The following is a 17,174-nucleotide window of genomic DNA, read 5'->3' on the forward strand; positions in this document are numbered from 1 at the left end:
GAGACTCTGGACCTGGCAGCAGCATGAGGAGGCGGTACAGGGGCCCATGGCAGATTAGGGGCCTGGCAGCAGCTATGGGAGGCCTGTAATCTGCCAGCACCCTATGTCAAAAAATGGAACACACCAGCAGTGTGTGAGGAGACCTGAAAGTGGCACATGGCAGAGTGTGGCGATGGAGACAGCAGCAATGGGAGGCCGTACAGGGACCCATGAGAGACTCTGGACCTGGCAGCAGCATGAGGAGGCGGTACAGGGGCCCATGGCAGATTAGGGGCCTGGCAGCAGCTATGGGAGGCCCGTAATCTGCCAGCACCCTATGACAAAAAATGGAACACACCAGCAGTGTGTGAGGAGACCTGAAAGTGGCACATGTTTGGGGCATGATTCATGGCAGATTTAGTCAGTTGTGTCAGGAACTGGTGGTTTGAAATCCAGACTAATCCACGCCTGATTCATTTTCACAAACGTGAGTCTCTCCACACTTTGGGTGGACAGTCGTGTCCTCCGCGGAGTTACAATACCTCCTGCCGCACTAAACACGCGCTCCGATGCCACGCTACTGGCCGGGCATGACAGCCTTTCAAGGGCAAATTCAGCTAGTTGGGGCCAAAGGTCAAGTTTCGTTGCCCAGTAGTCAAGGGGATTGTCTACCTCGGTTGGCAGGGTGCTGTCCAAGTAGGCCCAAGCCTGTTGTTTGAGCTCCTGCTCCAGGTCCACCTGATGCTGCTGCTGCTGTGGCTGGTTAGTAGTTTCCTCACTGCGCTGGTGAAGAAAGCTACTCATCATCGACTGCAGACTGAGGCAGCCGCTGCTGGTGGAGCTGCCACTGCTCCTACCACCCCACCCCTCCCCTGCTGCCATGGCAGCGGAACGCGAGCGCACAGGGCCCACAGTGTCTGAGGATGGACGTTGGCGCAGAAAGGCAGAGACCAGCTGACTACATAGGTGGTTTTTATAGTACGTTATTTTGGCCTCCCTCTCAGCAGGTGTGAAAAAGGCCACCATTTTTGAACGGTAGCGAGGGTCCAACAAGGTGGACAGCCAAAAGTCATCCCTCTGTCTGATGGTTATTATTTGGCTGTCGCTACGCAAGCAAGCGAGCATGCTATGGGCCATTTGTGCCAAGGAATGCGAGGGACTCCCTGCCTCCATCTCCACAGCATACTGCCACGGTGCGTCTGGGTCCTCTGTCTCCTCCTCCTCTCCCAGATGCTCCTGCTCCTCCACTCCTGTCCGCTGAGTGGAAAAACCACCCATTTCACTCAATAATTCCTGAGCACCAATGTCCTCCTCTACCTCCTCCTCTTCTTCCTGTCCTGCCCCCACAGGGGTCATGTGGCGTTGAGATCTGTGCGCCACGTCTACCGCACCCTGACCAGCCATTGTTAACAGCATTTGTTCCAGGACGTGCAACAGAGGAATGACGTCGTTCATCCCATAGTCCTGCCGACTCACGAATAGCGTGGCCTCCCCAAAGGGCCTGAGCAAGCGCAGGTGTCACGCATGAGCTGCCAATGGCTGACATCGAAGTTACACAGGGGAGTACCTTTATCCGCTTGTAACATCAGGAAATCGGTGATGGCCTTTCGCTGCTCGTAAAGGCGGTCTAACATGTGTAGGGTTGAATTCCACCTTGTTGCAACGTCGCAGATCAGGCGATGCTGTGGAATTCCGTTCTGCCGCTGCAGCTCAAGGAGGGTGTGCTTTGCGGTGTAGGAATGGCTGAAATGCATGCAAAGTTTACGTGACATTTTAAGGATGTCTTGCAGTGGGATGGTGGATTTTAGGAACCGCTTGACAACCATATTGAACACGTGAGCCATGCATGGCGCATGGCACAACCTTCCTTGACGCAGAGCAGACACCATGTTCTTTCCGTTGTCGGTCAACATGGTTCCGATTTTCAGTTTGCGCGGAGACAGCCATCTGTCGATTTCTCTGTTCATTACACTCAGAAGTTCCTCCCCTGTGTGACTACGTTCGCCAAGGCATACCAGGTGCAGCACAGCGTGACACCGTTGCGCCCTGCACATGTGATATGCCGGTCGGGTAATGGGACTTGGCACGGGAGTGGCGGCTGAGGACACGGCGGAAGAAGAGGTGGTAGAGGCGGACATCTTTTGTGGAGCAAGGACGTGCAAACGTGGAGGCAAAAGCGGAGTGACCTGTCCAAGTTGCTGGTGCTGCTGTGACGGCACCACGTTCACCCAGTGGGCCGTAAATGACATGTACTGTCCCTGACCGTAGTTACAGCTCCACACGTCGGCGCTGCCGTGCACTTTGGCAGAGACCGACATGCTCAAAGACTGGCCCACCATCTCTTCTACATGTGAATGCAGGGCTGGCGAAGAAATGACGGCTTGGCACTCTCCACCGCGGCGCGGCACAAGCCATCATTTCTCGGAAAGGTGCTGAGTCCACCAGTTGGAAAGGGAGGGACTGCAGCACCAGCAACTTGGACAGGAGGACGTTCAGCTTTTGCACCGTCGGGTGCGTGCTCGCAAACTGTTGTCTCTTGGAAACGGATTCCAAGAAAGACTGCTGACGGAATCCGAGAAGAGGAGTAGCAGGAGAAGGAGCATCTGAACGAGCGGAAGATGCCAACGAGCGACAACTCCCCTCAGCAGAGGTGTTGGAGCCTTGACTGGCTGATAGAGGGCGATTGACGTCGGGTGACGGAGCAAGTAACGGAGCGGGTGATGGAGCGGGGGCTGGGGCAGGCAGAACCGCCGTATCTTTATCATGGTTTTCCCAGGCCACCGAATGGTGACGCTGCATATGCTGACGCAACGCTGCAGTCCCAACATGGGCCCCCTGGCCACGCTTGACTTTCTGGCCACATAGTCGACATACGGCTACGTTTACTTCCTCGGGCGGCTTGACGAAAAATTGCCACACCGCCGAGTAGGAAACTTTGCCCCCGCTACTCCTCACTGGCTGACTGCTACTTCCTCCGTGCGCACCGGCACCACTACTGGCCGTGGTGGTAGGCTGCAGTGGAGCTGGTGCTCTACTCCGTGGCTGTTTGGCTCCACTGACACTGCTGCGACCCTGCTGCCTCCTGGGCAACCCACCGACTGTTTCGCTCGCTGCCAAGCTGGCACCCTCTTCTCCTGATGATGCGGAAGAAATTACCTGATGACGACGAGGCTGCCAAGTGCGATCAACCTCCTCATCATCAAGTAGGGTCTCCGCCTCACTACTAGACCCCTCGGCTGCGTCTGGGTCAGGAGACAGACCTGTCTCTTGACCGGCTACCGAGCCACTCTCCTCGCCAGTACTTCTTCGTCTGGCTGCTGAAAAGGCGGATGTCTCCCCCCGTTCCTGACCGCCCTCTGTTAGCTCTTCCTCACTGTACAGTGGGGCTGAGCCCACAGCATGCTATACTTCGCTTGGTGAGGGAACAGCAAAGGACAGGGGCAGGTAGAGGACACGTGATTTCAGTGGGCTTGCTCCCGGGCCATGCCAACTAACGGTTGTGTCTGACGTACCCACCGACCGTTGGCTGTAGGTGTCAGAGGTGACCTGGGAAGAGGAAGACGACCGAGCCAACCAATCGATGACGGCAGGGTTGTCGGTGGAGACACGACCGCTGGATGACACCGGGAGCACTGGCCTCTGGCTGCGAATAGTGCTGCCTCGACCCCTTCCTCTGCTGCCACGTCTGCTCGCTCCTAAAACATTGCCTCCTCTGCCACTCCTCTGCATGTTGTCTGACATACTCTTTAATTCAACGATTCTGTGTCCCTGAGTAACAATTCTGTGTCCCTGAGTAACAATTCTGTGTCTGTCCCTGAGTAACAATTCTGTGGCCCTAAGTAACGGTTCTGTGGCCCTCAGTAACAATTCTGTGTCCCTGAGTAACAATTCTGTGTCTGTCCGAGTAACAATTCTGTGGCCCTAAGTAACGGTTCTGTGGCCCTCAGTAACAATTCTGTGTCCCTGAGTAACGTTTCTGTGGCCCTCAGTAACAATTCTGTGGCCCTCAGTAACAATTCTGTGTCTGTCCCTGAGTAACAATTCTGTGGCCCTAACTAACGTTTCTGTGGCCCTAAGTAACAGTTCTGTGGCCCTCAGTAACAATTCTGTGTCCCTGAGTAACGTTTCTGTGGCCCTCAGTAACAATTCTGTGGCCCTCAGTAATAATTCTGTGTCTGTCCCTGAGTAACAATTCTGTGGCCCTAACTAGCGTTTCTTTGTCCCTAAGTAACGATTCTGTGGCCCTCAGTAACAATTCTGTGTCCCTGAGTAACGTTTCTGTGGCCCTCAGTAACAATTCTGTGGCCCTCAGTAATAATTCTGTGTCTGTCCCTGAGTAACAATTCTGTGGCCCTAACTAGCGTTTCTTTGTCCCTAAGTAACGATTCTGTGGCCCTCAGTAACAATTCTGTGTCCCTGAGTAACGTTTCTCTGTCCCCAAGTAACGTTTCTGTGGCCCTAACTCTGTCCCTAATACAGAGCGGTCTGCCTTTCTTGAATGACTGGAGGCAAATGAAGAATTCTAAAATGGCCGCCATTTATAGCTCGACCATTACACAGTGCTGGCTGGCTGGCTGCTGATTGGCTAATGCGATCACATGTCATTAATTAATGCATTATGGGTCAGCGCGCCTTGTCTGCGCGCCTTCCCAGACATCCCCGCTCCGTCGCCGCACATGTCGCCGCCATTTTAGGAAAAATTTTGATTCGCGCATCCGAAGTAGGCTATTTTTCGGAAAATTTTCCAATATTCGAAACGAATTCCACTTCGCCTACTTCGATTCGCTCATCTCTAGTTATAACGTTGAGAATAGTAACGCTTAAACGTGGATGAAATTCCTCGATTATGGTAGTTTAGTATTGGCGGGCGCCTTGATGTGCTGGATTGGACGATGGTATGGCCGGGGGTGGAGTACTCGTGCTAAGTGTTGACCACATTTATTTGTTAGGAAGTAGTAAGTGTTGTGTGCTTTGTCTCGAGCAATAAGAAAAGAAGAATCTAATAGTTGGAGTAAATCTCTGTGAGCATTAGTTATGTCCACCACAACCCTCGGGTCTAACGTGCTCTTATGAGAAGATTCCAGGCGCAAAATGAGTAAGAACAAGCGAGGCATTTCTGCCGTTTAAGACTTTTTTAAACAAGAGCCATGCTTAATAAGAACCCCTCTAATAACACATTTAAGAGTCTCCTATTGATTAAGAGAGACAGTTGTGTCTGAGGAGTGATCAAGAACAAAATGTTGTATAGTCTGCAAAGCCTCTGCGGTACACAAAGAATCCTTGAGCAGAGTATCATTCAAGCGCCAAGAAAAGTGGCGCAAAGATGATGATCGGTCCTGAATCATAAGATGTATTGGGGCATGGTCAGACCACAGGAAGTGACCGATGGAGGAAGAAGTCGGACAATCAAGGAGAGACTGCATCACAAAGAAATAGTCAATACAACTGTATGACGTGTGAGCCACAGAATAATAACTATATTCGTGCTCCGAAGGGTGTTGGGTTCACCAAACGTCCACAAGGTGTAGGTCATGCAGGCGCGACTTAATAAGGGATAAGATCAATGAAGGGAGAGAAGATTTACCCATGGAAGAGTCCAGGTCTGGAGAAAGAGCTACATTAAAGTCCCCTCCAACAATGTAATAGGGAACCCCAAAATCAGACAGCTTAGAGAGGACCTTTGCAAGAAATGGAGCTTGATCTTGGTTGGGAGCGTATACATTCGCCACCGTGAAAACAAAATCTTGAAACTTTAATTTGAGGAAGAGGTATCGACCCGCTGGGTCTATTAGTGAGTCCAAGACCTCCGGGCCAAAGGTATGATGAAAAGCAATCGACACCCCTCGAGACCTAGCCAGCGGGTTAGTACTATGATACCATTTAGTATCATAATGATTGCGGAGGACTGAGATACCATCGGAGCGGAAATGAGTTTCCTGAAGGAGCAGTATTTGTGAAAATGATAGAGCATCTGGCCCCGCATCTCCAGAGTGTTGAAGCCCCTACAATTAATAGAGGAACATTTAATTTGGAGTCATAGTCATTGGCAGTGGAGCAAATAGGAAAAAGACGCATCACAAGCAATGCTGAGCAAAACCTCTCCCGAGCTCTGAGGAAAAGAAAGAAGAAGAGAAAGGATAAAAAGAGAAGAAGGGAAAAGAAGAAAAAAAGGGGGGGGGAGGAGCAGAAAAAGAATGAAAAGCAGAAGAAAAAAACTAACAGACAAGCTGTCTGAAAAAACATACAGTGTGGTACAACACAGTACACTGAAGACCTAGGTGGGGAACGTCAAAGGCGCATGAATTCGATCCCGACCCAGGCCTCCCACAGGCAATTAGTAACTTCAGGGAGGGTCCCCCTCAGACAAGAATGACCCCCCTTATAAAACATATTCAATGAACCCTCAAACAGGCATGAAAAAATAGACACCTTCCTCAATAGATAAACATATACACATAACCAGGTGCAGATGAGGTGAATAGAGGGAGGGCCCAAGGCCCCTGAGACCATGGCTGGAGGCACCCCAGTCCACCACAGCAAACGGCGACGGTGTCACCCGAGAACAATCCTTGAGCCATGGCCCCAGGGCCCGGAAGGCAACAAGCACAAATATAAAAGTCACTGAACCAACAGGAGCAACCAAAAGAGGCAATCAACCCATAAAAAATAGGAAAAAGGGTGCAAACGTCTCAAATTACTTGGACAGTAGATCATCTTTCTGGGAAGAGGACCTGGAATGCTTCTTTTGGACGGACCGCTGCCAGGGAGAGGGAAATGGGTGACCTGGTGTCGGGAGCTGAAAGGACAAGTCCAGGAGGGACACCTGAGGTAGCTCGAGCACACCTAGGAATGTGGGACAGTCTCCAAGAGTGCAGAATTGAGCGGATTTACCTTGCTGTGAAGCTTGAAGTTGAAACGGAAATCGCCAATGATAGCGGATATGCCTTTCCTGCAACATCTGAGTGAGAGGACGCAGAGCCCTGCGCATGGCCAGAGTCTGGCGGGAGAAGTCAGGAAGTAGCATCACCGACACTTCATTGAATACAATGGTATCCTGCAAGCTGGCTGCACGCATGATGGCGTCTTTGATCTTGAAGTAGTGAACCCTGCACAAGGTGTCATGAACAAAAGATGGATCAGGATTCCTGGTGCCCAGCGTGCGATGTACTCGATCCAGCTCTATATAGGTGTCTTTAGGTTGCTGTAAGAGTTGATCGAAGATAGCGGTAACCACCGCGGCTAAATCTTTAGATTCAATGGATTCTGGATGCCCCTAATCCGCATCTTGTTATGGCGGTTTCTGTCCTCAATGTCATCTTGTTGGTACATGAGATGTTGTATAGGGACCGTGTGGGAGTTGAGGGTCTCTTTGTGGGTTTGTAAGGCATTAGTTACGCCATCAGCGGTACTTTCAATCCTTTCCAGACACGTACAAACGTCTTGTTTAAGAGCACAAATTTCCTGTTTGTACGCTCAATACGTTTCACACACTGCTCAAAATCCATCTTCGTAGGGAGAGATTTGATGTAAGTGTGTAAGGATCGCATGTGGGACTGCAGATCCCAGCTATCCTCAGAACAAAGAGAAGCCGGAGAAGGGCTGCAGGACCCCTGTGTGTCCTGTGGTCTTAGTGTAGAAGAGGGGTTGTGGGACCCCTGTGTGTCCTGTGGTCTTAGTGTAGAAGAGGGGCTGTGGGACCCCTGTGTGTCCTGTGGTCTTAGTGTAGAAGAGGGGCTGTGGGACCCCTGTGTGTCCTGTGGTCTTGGTGTAGAAGAGGGGCTGTGGGACCCCTGTGTGTCCTGTGGTCTTAGTGTAGAAGAGCGGCTGTGGGACCCCTGTGTGTCCTGTGGTCTTAGTGTAGAAGAGGGGCTGCGGGACCCCTGTGTGTCCTGTGGTCTTAGTGTAGAAGAGGGGCTGCGGGACCCCTGTGTGTCCTGTGGTCCTAGTGTAGAAGAGGGGCTGCCGGACCCCTGTGTGTCCTGTGGTCTCAATGGTGAAGAGGGGCTGTGGGACCCCTGTGTGTCCTGTGGTCTCAATGGTGAAGAAGAGGGGCTGCGGGACCCCTGTGTGTCCTGTGGTCTCAGTGGTGAAGAGGGGCTGTGGGACTCCCGGGCGACCTGTGTTTGCAATGCAGAAGAGGGGCTGTGGGACCCCTGTGTGTCCTGTGGTCTTAGTGTAGAAGAGGGTCTGTGGGACTCCTGTGTGTCCTATGGTCTCAATGGTGAAGAAGAGGGGCTGCGGGACCCCTGTGTGTCCTGTGGTCTTAGTGTAGAAGAGGGGCTGTGGGACCCCTGTGTGTCCTGTGGTCTTAGTGTAGAAGAGGGGCTGTGGGACCCCTGTGTGTCCTGTGGTCTTAGTGTAGAAGAGGGGATGCGGGACCCCTGTGTGTCCTGTGGTCTCAATGGTGAAGAGGGGCTGTGGGACCCCTGTGTGTCCTGTGGTCTTAGTGTAGAAGAGGGGCTGCGGGACCCCTGTGTGTCCTGTGGTCTCAATGGTGAAGAGGGGCTGTGGGACTCCTGTGTGTCCTGTGGTCTTAGTGTACAAGAGGGGCTGTGGGACCCCTGTGTGTCCTGTGGTCTTAGTGTAGAAGAGGGGCTGTGGGACCCCTGTGTGTCCTGTGGTCTTAGTGTAGAAGAGGGGCTGTGGGACCCCTGTGTGTCCTGTGGTCTCAATGGTGAAGAAGAGGGGCTGCGGGACCCCTGTGTGTCCTGTGGTCTTAGTGTAGAAGAGGGGCTGTGGGACCCCTGTGTGTCCTGTAATCTCATAGCAGAAGAGGGGCTGTGGGACCCCTGTGTGTCCTGTAATCTCATAGCAGAAGAGGGGCTGTGGGACCCCTGTGTGTCCTGTAATCTCATAGCAGAAGAGGGGCTGCGGGAACCCTGTGTGTCTCGTAATCTCCGCATAGGAGAGGGGCTGCAGGACTCCTGCAAGTCCTGTGGTATCAGTACAGGAGAAGGTGGTTTTGCAGGATCCCCAGGGAGAGAGAGATAGAGCCCCATGGGCTTACCTGCCCATCTTCCGGCAGCCCTGTGTATAAGAGGGATGAGGAGGGGAGAGCCATCAGTGCCATCTTTGAGGCCGGGGTGCCGAAGGCCTCGGCCGTGGATTGGGCCAGGAACAGGATTATTGTGCCACCAGACCGGTCCCCCGTTGCTCCCTGGGGGGTCCAGTGTTGTTTCTTGCACATAAGGATGAATGTGGAGAGCCTGGGAGGAAGATAGGAGCCTGTGAAGGAGGTCCAGGCCAGGAGCTGTGCAGAAATGCTGCATAGCTTGTCATGCGCCAAGCCACGCACCCCGCTCTATATACTTTATGTTGTACATTACATCCTCCTGACCCCTGCACTATATACTCTGTGTTGTACATTACATACTCCTGACCCCTGCACTATATACTCTATGTTGTACATTACATACTCCTGACCCCTGCACTATATACTCTATGTTGTACATTACATAGTCCTGACCCCTGCACTATATACTCCATGTTGTACTTACATCCTCCTGACCCCTGCACTATATACTCTATGTTGTACATTACATACTCCTGACCCCTGCACTATATACTCTGTTGTACATTACATACTCCTGACCCCTGCACTATATACTCTGTTGTACGTTACATACTCCTGACCCCTGCACTATATAATCTTTGATGTACATTACATCCTCCTGACCCCTGCACTATGTACTCTGTTGTACATTTCATACTCCTGACCCCTGCACTATGTACTCTGTTGTACATTTCATACTGCTGACCCATGCACTATATACTCTGTTGTACATTACATACTCCTGACCCTTGCACTATATACTCTGTTGTGCATTACATACTCCTGACCCCTGCACTCTATACTGGCTGTTGTACATTACATACTCCTGACCCCTGCACTATATACTCTATGTTGCACATTACATACTCCTGACCCCTGCACTATATACTCTATGTTGTACATTACATACTCCTGACCCCTGCACTATATACTCTATTGTACATTATATACTCCTGACCCCTGTACTATATACTCTGTTGTATGTTACATACTCCTGACCCCTGCACTATATACTCTATGTTGTACATTACATACTCCTGACCCCTGCACTATATAATCTTTGTTGTACATTACATACTCCTGACCCCTGCACTATATACTCTGTTGTACATTACATACTCCTGACCCCTGCACTATATACTGGCTGTTGTACATTACATACTCCTGACCCCCGCACTATATACTCTATGTTGTACATTACATACTCCTGACCCCTGCACTATATACTGTATGTTGTACATTACATACTCCTGACCCCTGCACTATATACTCTGTTGTACATTACATACTCCTGACCCCTGCACTATATACTGGCTGTTGTACATTACATACTCCTGACCCCTGCTCTATATACTCTGTTGTACATTACATACTCCTGACCCCTGCACTATATACTCTGTGTTGTACATTACATACTCCTGACCCCTACACTATATACTCTATGTTGTACATTACATACTCCTGACCCCTGCACTATATACTCTATGTTGTACATTACATACTCCTGACCCCTGCACTATATACTCTATGTTGTACATTACATACTCCTGACCCCTGCACTATATACTCTATGTTGTACATTACATACTCCTGACCCCTGCACTATATACTCTGTTGTACATTACATACTCCTGACCCCTGCACTATATACTCTATGTTGTACATTCCATAGTCCTGACTTCTGCTCTCCCCCCCTCCCCCCACTGCTATATATACACATAATATGGATTCTCTTTTGTTCCCCCCATTTCCTCCCAGCTGGACATTTTATATCGGATGATGTGATTGGAGCACAGACTTTTACATGGTGATAATAATGTGATAACATCCTCCAACTTTGGACCCTTAAACAGAAAGTGATAATGAGGGAGGAGTCAATACCCCAATGATGGTGGTCTTCAGGATCAGTCTAGTCTTCATCTTGGTTGTTCTCCCCCCATCCTCACTCTCTGACCTCTGGTGGGGCTCAGCCCCGCTGTTCTTCATGACTAAATCATGGAGTAAATAAGGAAGTGCAGTACTTCTTGTGTTGGGAAGATGGCGATGAGTGATAGAGGGGGTGGGGACCCTCGTCCTATAATCCCCTCATCACTGTCCCTCCTATAAAAGACAGTTCTGGTTGTTTCCTCACTCTCTGACTAAGGTCCATGAATAAAGAAATGACCTGGTAGGAGATCAGAGGAGCCATTTCCTAGTTCCCTTGAGGGTGGAATTGTAAGCTCCTCAGAGCCCAAGCTGCCTGATGTGGGCGGAGTCCTGGTTTGGGGGAACCAATCAGCTCCTGTCTAGTAATCCTCTTTGTCTTTGTATTTTAGTCCATGGCCGGGAGATGAGGAAAACCTCCGAGGATTGTCTCACTTTGTCTCCAGACTGGAAAGTAGAAGATGAGGACATCACACAGTATAGTCCAGGAGAAAACCCGGCTCCCTCCAATGTCCATCCGGCACCACCCAGTGTAGATGGACCATCGGATTCCTCGTATCCTGAGGAACCTCAGACTGTGCGGGACCGGGCCGGCCTTCCAACAGAGAAGAGATTCTCCTGTACTGAGTGCGGGAAGGGTTTCCAATATAAATCCGGTCTTAATGTGCATAAAAGGTCTTGCACAGGAAAGAAGCCGTATTCCTGTCCTGAGTGCGGGAAATGTTACCATTCTAAATCCAAACTTAATGTGCATAAAAGATCTCACACAGGGGAGAAGTCCTATTCTTGTACTGTGTGCGGGAAATGCTTTTCAGACAAGTCCAATCTTTCTGCCCATCAGAGATTGCATACTGGGAAAAAGACATTTTCCTGTCCCGAGTGCGGGAAATGTTTTTCAGTCAAGTCCAGTCTTTGCATACATCAAAGATCTCACACGGGGGAGAAGCCATATTCATGTCCTGAGTGTGGGAAGGATTTCCAGCGTAAATCAGATCTTAATGTGCATAAAAGATCTCATACGGGGGAGAAGCCATATTCCTGTCCTGAGTGCGGGAAATGTTTTTCACAGATATCCAGTCTGCATAAACATCAGAGATCTCATACAGGGGAGAAGCCGTATTCCTGTCCTGAGTGCGGGAAATGTTTTTCACAGACATCCCATCTTTACAGTCATCAGAGATTTCATACGGGGGAGAAGCCGTATTCCTGTCCTGAGTGCGGGAAATGTTTTTCAAATAAGTCCAGTCTTCATAAACATCAAAGATCTCACACGGGGGAGAAGCCTTATTCCTGTCCTGAGTGCGGGAAATGTTTTGTAGAAAAATCAAAACTTGACACACATCAGAGATCTCACACGGGGGGAGAAGCCGTATTCCTGTCCTGAGTGCGGGAAATGTTTTTCAGATTCGTCCAGTCTTCATAAACATCAGAGATCTCACACGGGGGAAAAGCCTTATTCCTGTCCTGAGTGTGGGAAATGTTTTGTAGAAAAATCAAAACTTGACACACATCAGAGATCTCACACGGGGGAGAAGCCTTATTCCTGTCCTGAGTGCGGGAAACATTTTTCACAGAAGTCCCATCTTTCCAGACATCAGAGATCTCACACGGGGGAGAAGCCATATTCCTGCCCTGAATGCTGGAAATGTTTTTCACTGAAGTCCAATCTTTACACACATCAGAGATCTCACACGGGGGAGAAGCTATTTTTCTGTTCTGAGTGTGGGAAGGGTTTCCGGCATAAATCAGAGCTTAATGTGCATGAAAGATCTCACACAGGAGAGAAGCCGTATTCCTGTCCTGAGTGCGGGAAATGTTTTTCAGTGAATTCCAAACTTCATAGTCATCAGAGATCTCACACGGGGGAGAAGCCGTATTCCTGTCCTGTGTGTGGGAAATGTTTTTCAGTGAAGTTCAATCTTTACACACATCAAAGATCCCACAAGGGGGAGAAGCCGTATTCCTGTCCTGAGTGTGGGAAGGGTTTTTGGCATAAATCAGAGCTTAATGTGCATGAAAGATCTCACACAGGGGAGAAGCCGTATTCCTGTCCTGAGTGCGGGAAATGTTTTTCAGTGAAGTCCAATCTTTACACACATCAAAGATCTCACACGGGGGAAAAGCCACATTCCTGTTCTGAGTGTGGGAAGGGTTTCTGGCATAAATCAGTGCTTAATGTGCATGAAAGATCTCACACGGGGGAGAAGCCGTATTCTTGTCCTGAGTGCGGGAAATGTTTTTCAGTGAAGTCCAGTCTTTGCAGACATCAGAGATCTCACACGGGGGAGAAGTTATTTTTCTGAACTGAGTGTGGGAAATGTTTTTTAGAGAAGTACAAACTTCATAATCATCAGAGATCTCACACGGGGGAGAAGCCGTATTCCTGTCCTGAGTGCAGGAAATGTTTTTCACAGATATCCAATCTTCACACACATCAGAGATCACACACAGTGGAGAAGCCATATTCCTGTCCTGAGTGTGGGAAATGTTTTGTGCGGCAGTCCCTTCTTCATAAACATGAGAGATCTCACAAGCGGGAGAAGCTCTATTCCTGTCCTGAGTGTGGGCAATGTTTTTCAGTGAAGTCCAGTCTTCACATACATCAGAGATCTCACACAGGGGAGAAGCCATATTCCTGTTCTGAGTGCGGGAAATGTTTTTCACAGAATTCCAATCTTTACAGACATCAGATGTCTCACACGGATGAGAAGCCACTCTGCTGTCCTGAGTGAGGGAAATGTTCCTCTCTGAAGTCCTGTCTTCCTGTACATCAGGGGTCCCACACAACCCTGGAGGTGTATTAGTGCCTTGAGTGCGGGAAATGTCTTCTAGATGAATGTTGCTGGACATCCCAGCTCTCATGTGGGGAAGAAGCACACCCTGATATACACCTCAGATATACTCCATGGCTGATCTTCATCATGGAAGAAACAGTTCAAGGAGATCAGAGGCCCCCAAAGACATGGATGAAGTGTGGGACCGGGTTGACCATTGATGGCAGGAGAAGAAGTTTTCAATGTATTTCCCATCAATGGAAGACATTCCAGCAGCTCAGATGTGATCCTAATAACATTGGTTCCCCCATTCACACAGGAGGAATGGACATGAACTCTCACTGAGGGAATTGCTATACAAACATTCTATGAATAGACCCCCAAATGTCAGGAGACGTTTCTATAAAGACGGGAAGTATGGAGCAGAGAAATGAATAGACCTCCCAGCAATGCTATTACCAGGCTGCAGCTAGGGGGAGCTCTAATGTCACCCCAGCAGAGTGATCCCATCTAGCCCACATTAACCCTCTCACTGCCAGAGCTGTTTCTGCATGATTTTGCACACATGGGAAAATGCAGATTTTGGTCCTGAAGATGAGATAAACCCCCAAACATCTATTCTGTGACATCAGAGGCCCTGGAGAATAAAATGGTGGTGATTGTTAAGGTGTTCCCCGTACACAGATTCCCCTTCATATCCGCCTTTATTTCCTCCTTTCCCCCATTTTCTATGTTGGGATCTTTTCTACAATACTTTGTTATAATAATGGAACACGTTGTGTATTGTATTGTACACCAATAATAATGACTCCGCCCCCACATTCCAGACAAAGGATCTTCTTGACCAATCAGATTTCTTCCTTTGTTATTTCCTGATTCTATGATCACAATCTTGTTAAAAATATAATTACAATAAAAAGTTTATTGAATGAAAAAACAAAATTGTGTTGTGAGTGACAAACGTCTTCATCATAAATTGTTCATAGATGACACATTGAGAGCCTTCCCAGGTCATCAGCCTAGAGTGCAGTGGTCAGGAGTGTGTCCTATACAGCCCTGTGTATAGAGTGCAGTGGTCAGGAGTGTGTCCTATACAGCCCTGTGTATAGAGTGCAGTGGTCAGGAGTATGTCATATACAGCCCTGTGTATAGAGTGCAGTGGTCAGGAGTATGTCATATACAGCCCTGTGTATAGAGTGCAGTGGTCAGGAGTATGTCCTATACAGCCCTGTGTATAGAGTGCAGTGGTCAGGAGTATGTCATATGCAGCCCTGTGTATAGAGTGCAGTGGTCAGGAGTATGTCATATACAGCCTTGTGTATAGAGTGCAGTGGTCAGGAATATGTCCTATACAGCCCTGTGTATAGAGTGCAGTGGTCAGGAGTATGTCCTATACAGCCCTGTGTATAGAGTGCAGTGGTTAGGAGTATGTCATATACAGCCCTGTGTATAGAGTGCAGTGGTTAGGAGTATGTCCTATACAGCCCTGTGTATAGAGTGCAGTGGTCAGGAGTATGTCCTATACAGCCCTGTGTATAGAGTGCAGTGGTCAGGAGTATATCATATACAGCCCTGTGTACAGAGTGCAGTGATCAGGAGTATGTCATATACAGCCCTGTGTATAGAGTGCAGTGGTCAGGAGTATGTCCTATACAGCCCTGTGTATAGAGTGCAGTCGTCAGGAGTATGTCCTATACAGAACTGTGTATAGAGTGCAGTGGTCAGGAGTATGTCATATACAGCCCTGTGTATAGAGTGCAGTGGTCAGGAGTATGTCATATACAGCCCTGTGTATAGAGTGCAGTGGTCAGGAGTATGTCATATACAGCCCTGTGTATAGAGTGCAGTGGTCAGGAGTATGTCATATACAGCCCTGTGTACAGAGTGCAGTGGTCAGGAGTATGTCCTATACAGCCCTGTGTATAGAGTGCAGTGGTCAGGAGTATGTCATATACCAAGGCCTTCCTCTCTGCCTGGCAGTCAAGGAACTTTAGGTATGCCCCAGGAACTGTCTCCATGATGCATTTCAGGGCTTCCTGCATCTGAGGAGAATCTCTACTGGTTACAGGCTCTCTGGTGCTGGCCCACTCAGGTGGTGGTGTGAAGATAACATTTGATGATACTCCAGTGTCAGTCTCTGTATGCCCATCCTGTGAGGCCATCTCTGAGCCCCTGGGATCTGAGGAGGCGGGAACCCCATCATGGTCAGGTTCCCTCGAGTTCTGGTCTGCTCGGCTATCATGCTCCTGTAGGTGCCAAATCAAATCTTTACGAGTTTTGCAACCGATGTCCATTCCTCATGAGGCACATTCAGCACTCAAATTACTTTTGCTCATTTTCTTGCATTCTGCGTCACCAGGCATAATTGCAAGCAAAGATAGAATAGGAAGCAGAAAAAGGAAGGAGCTGTTGCTATATGTCTTTCTCTCTATATACAGTTGTGTTCAAAATAATAGCAGTGTGGAGTTCTATTAGTGACGTCATTCATTCTTTGAAAAACAGGTGGCAATTATTGCCCTTATTTAAGGAAGGAAGGCAGCAAATGTTGTACATGCTGGTTACAGTGCATTTCTCTCTGAAATTCTGAGGAAAATGGGTCGTTCCAGACATTGTTCAGAAGAACAGTGTACCTTTATTAAAAAGTTGATTGGAGAGGGGAAAACATATAAAGAAGTGCAGAAAATGATCGGCTGCTCAGCTAAAATTATCACAAATGCTTTAAAATGGCAACCAAAACCTGAAAGACGTGGAAGAAAGCGAAAAACTACCATTGGAATGGATAGAAGAAGAGCCAAAATGGGGCGGACTCAGCCAACAATCAGCTCCAGGAAGATGAAAGAAGGTGTGACGTTCCCTGTGAGGACTGTTACAATTAGAAGACGCCTATGTGAAGCCAAGCTATCTGCAAGAAGCCCCCGCAAAGTCCCACTGTTGGGAAAAAGACGTGTGCTGAAGAGGTTACAATCTGCCAAAGAGCACATTGACTGGCCTAAAGAGAAATGACGCAACATTTTGTGGACTGATGAAAGTAAGATTGTTCTTTTTGGGTCTAGTGGGCGGAGACAGTTTGTCAGACGACCCCCAAACCCTGAATTCAAGCCACAGTACACTGTGAAGACTGTGAAGCATGGTGGTGCAAGCATCATGATATGGGGATGTTTCTCATACTACGGTGTTGGGCCTATTTATCGCATACCAGGGATCATGGATCAGTTTGAATACATCAGAATACTTGAAGAGGTCATGCTGCCTTATGCTGAAGAGGAAATGCCCTTGAAATGGGTGTTCCAACAAGACAACGACCCCAAACACACCAGTAAATGGGCAACATCTTGGTTCCAGACCAACAAGATGGACGTTATGGAGTGGCCAGCCCAATCCCCGGATCTTCATCCAATAGAAAACTTGTGGGGTGACATCAAAAATGCAGTTTCTGAGGCAAAACC

The 17,174-nt window shown here is 48.9% G+C and overlaps 1 protein-coding gene across 1 annotated transcript in view; it reads left to right on the forward strand.

Moving 5' to 3' along the window:
• LOC149428502 (uncharacterized) overlaps positions 1-17,174 on the forward strand; it is a 95,605-nt gene that overhangs the window by 21,186 nt on the left and 57,245 nt on the right. The window contains 3 exon segments of the mRNA XM_089667330.1: positions 11,347-12,311; positions 12,313-13,244; positions 13,479-13,646. Of these exon segments, the coding sequence (XP_089523456.1) occupies positions 11,347-12,311; positions 12,313-13,244; positions 13,479-13,646 (2,065 nt within the window).

Source organism: Staurois parvus, unplaced genomic scaffold (genome assembly GCF_062004578.1).
Source record: "Staurois parvus isolate SC_StPar_1 unplaced genomic scaffold, SC_StPar_1.0 ptg003186l, whole genome shotgun sequence".
Classification (NCBI taxonomy): Eukaryota; Metazoa; Chordata; class Amphibia; order Anura; family Ranidae; genus Staurois; species Staurois parvus.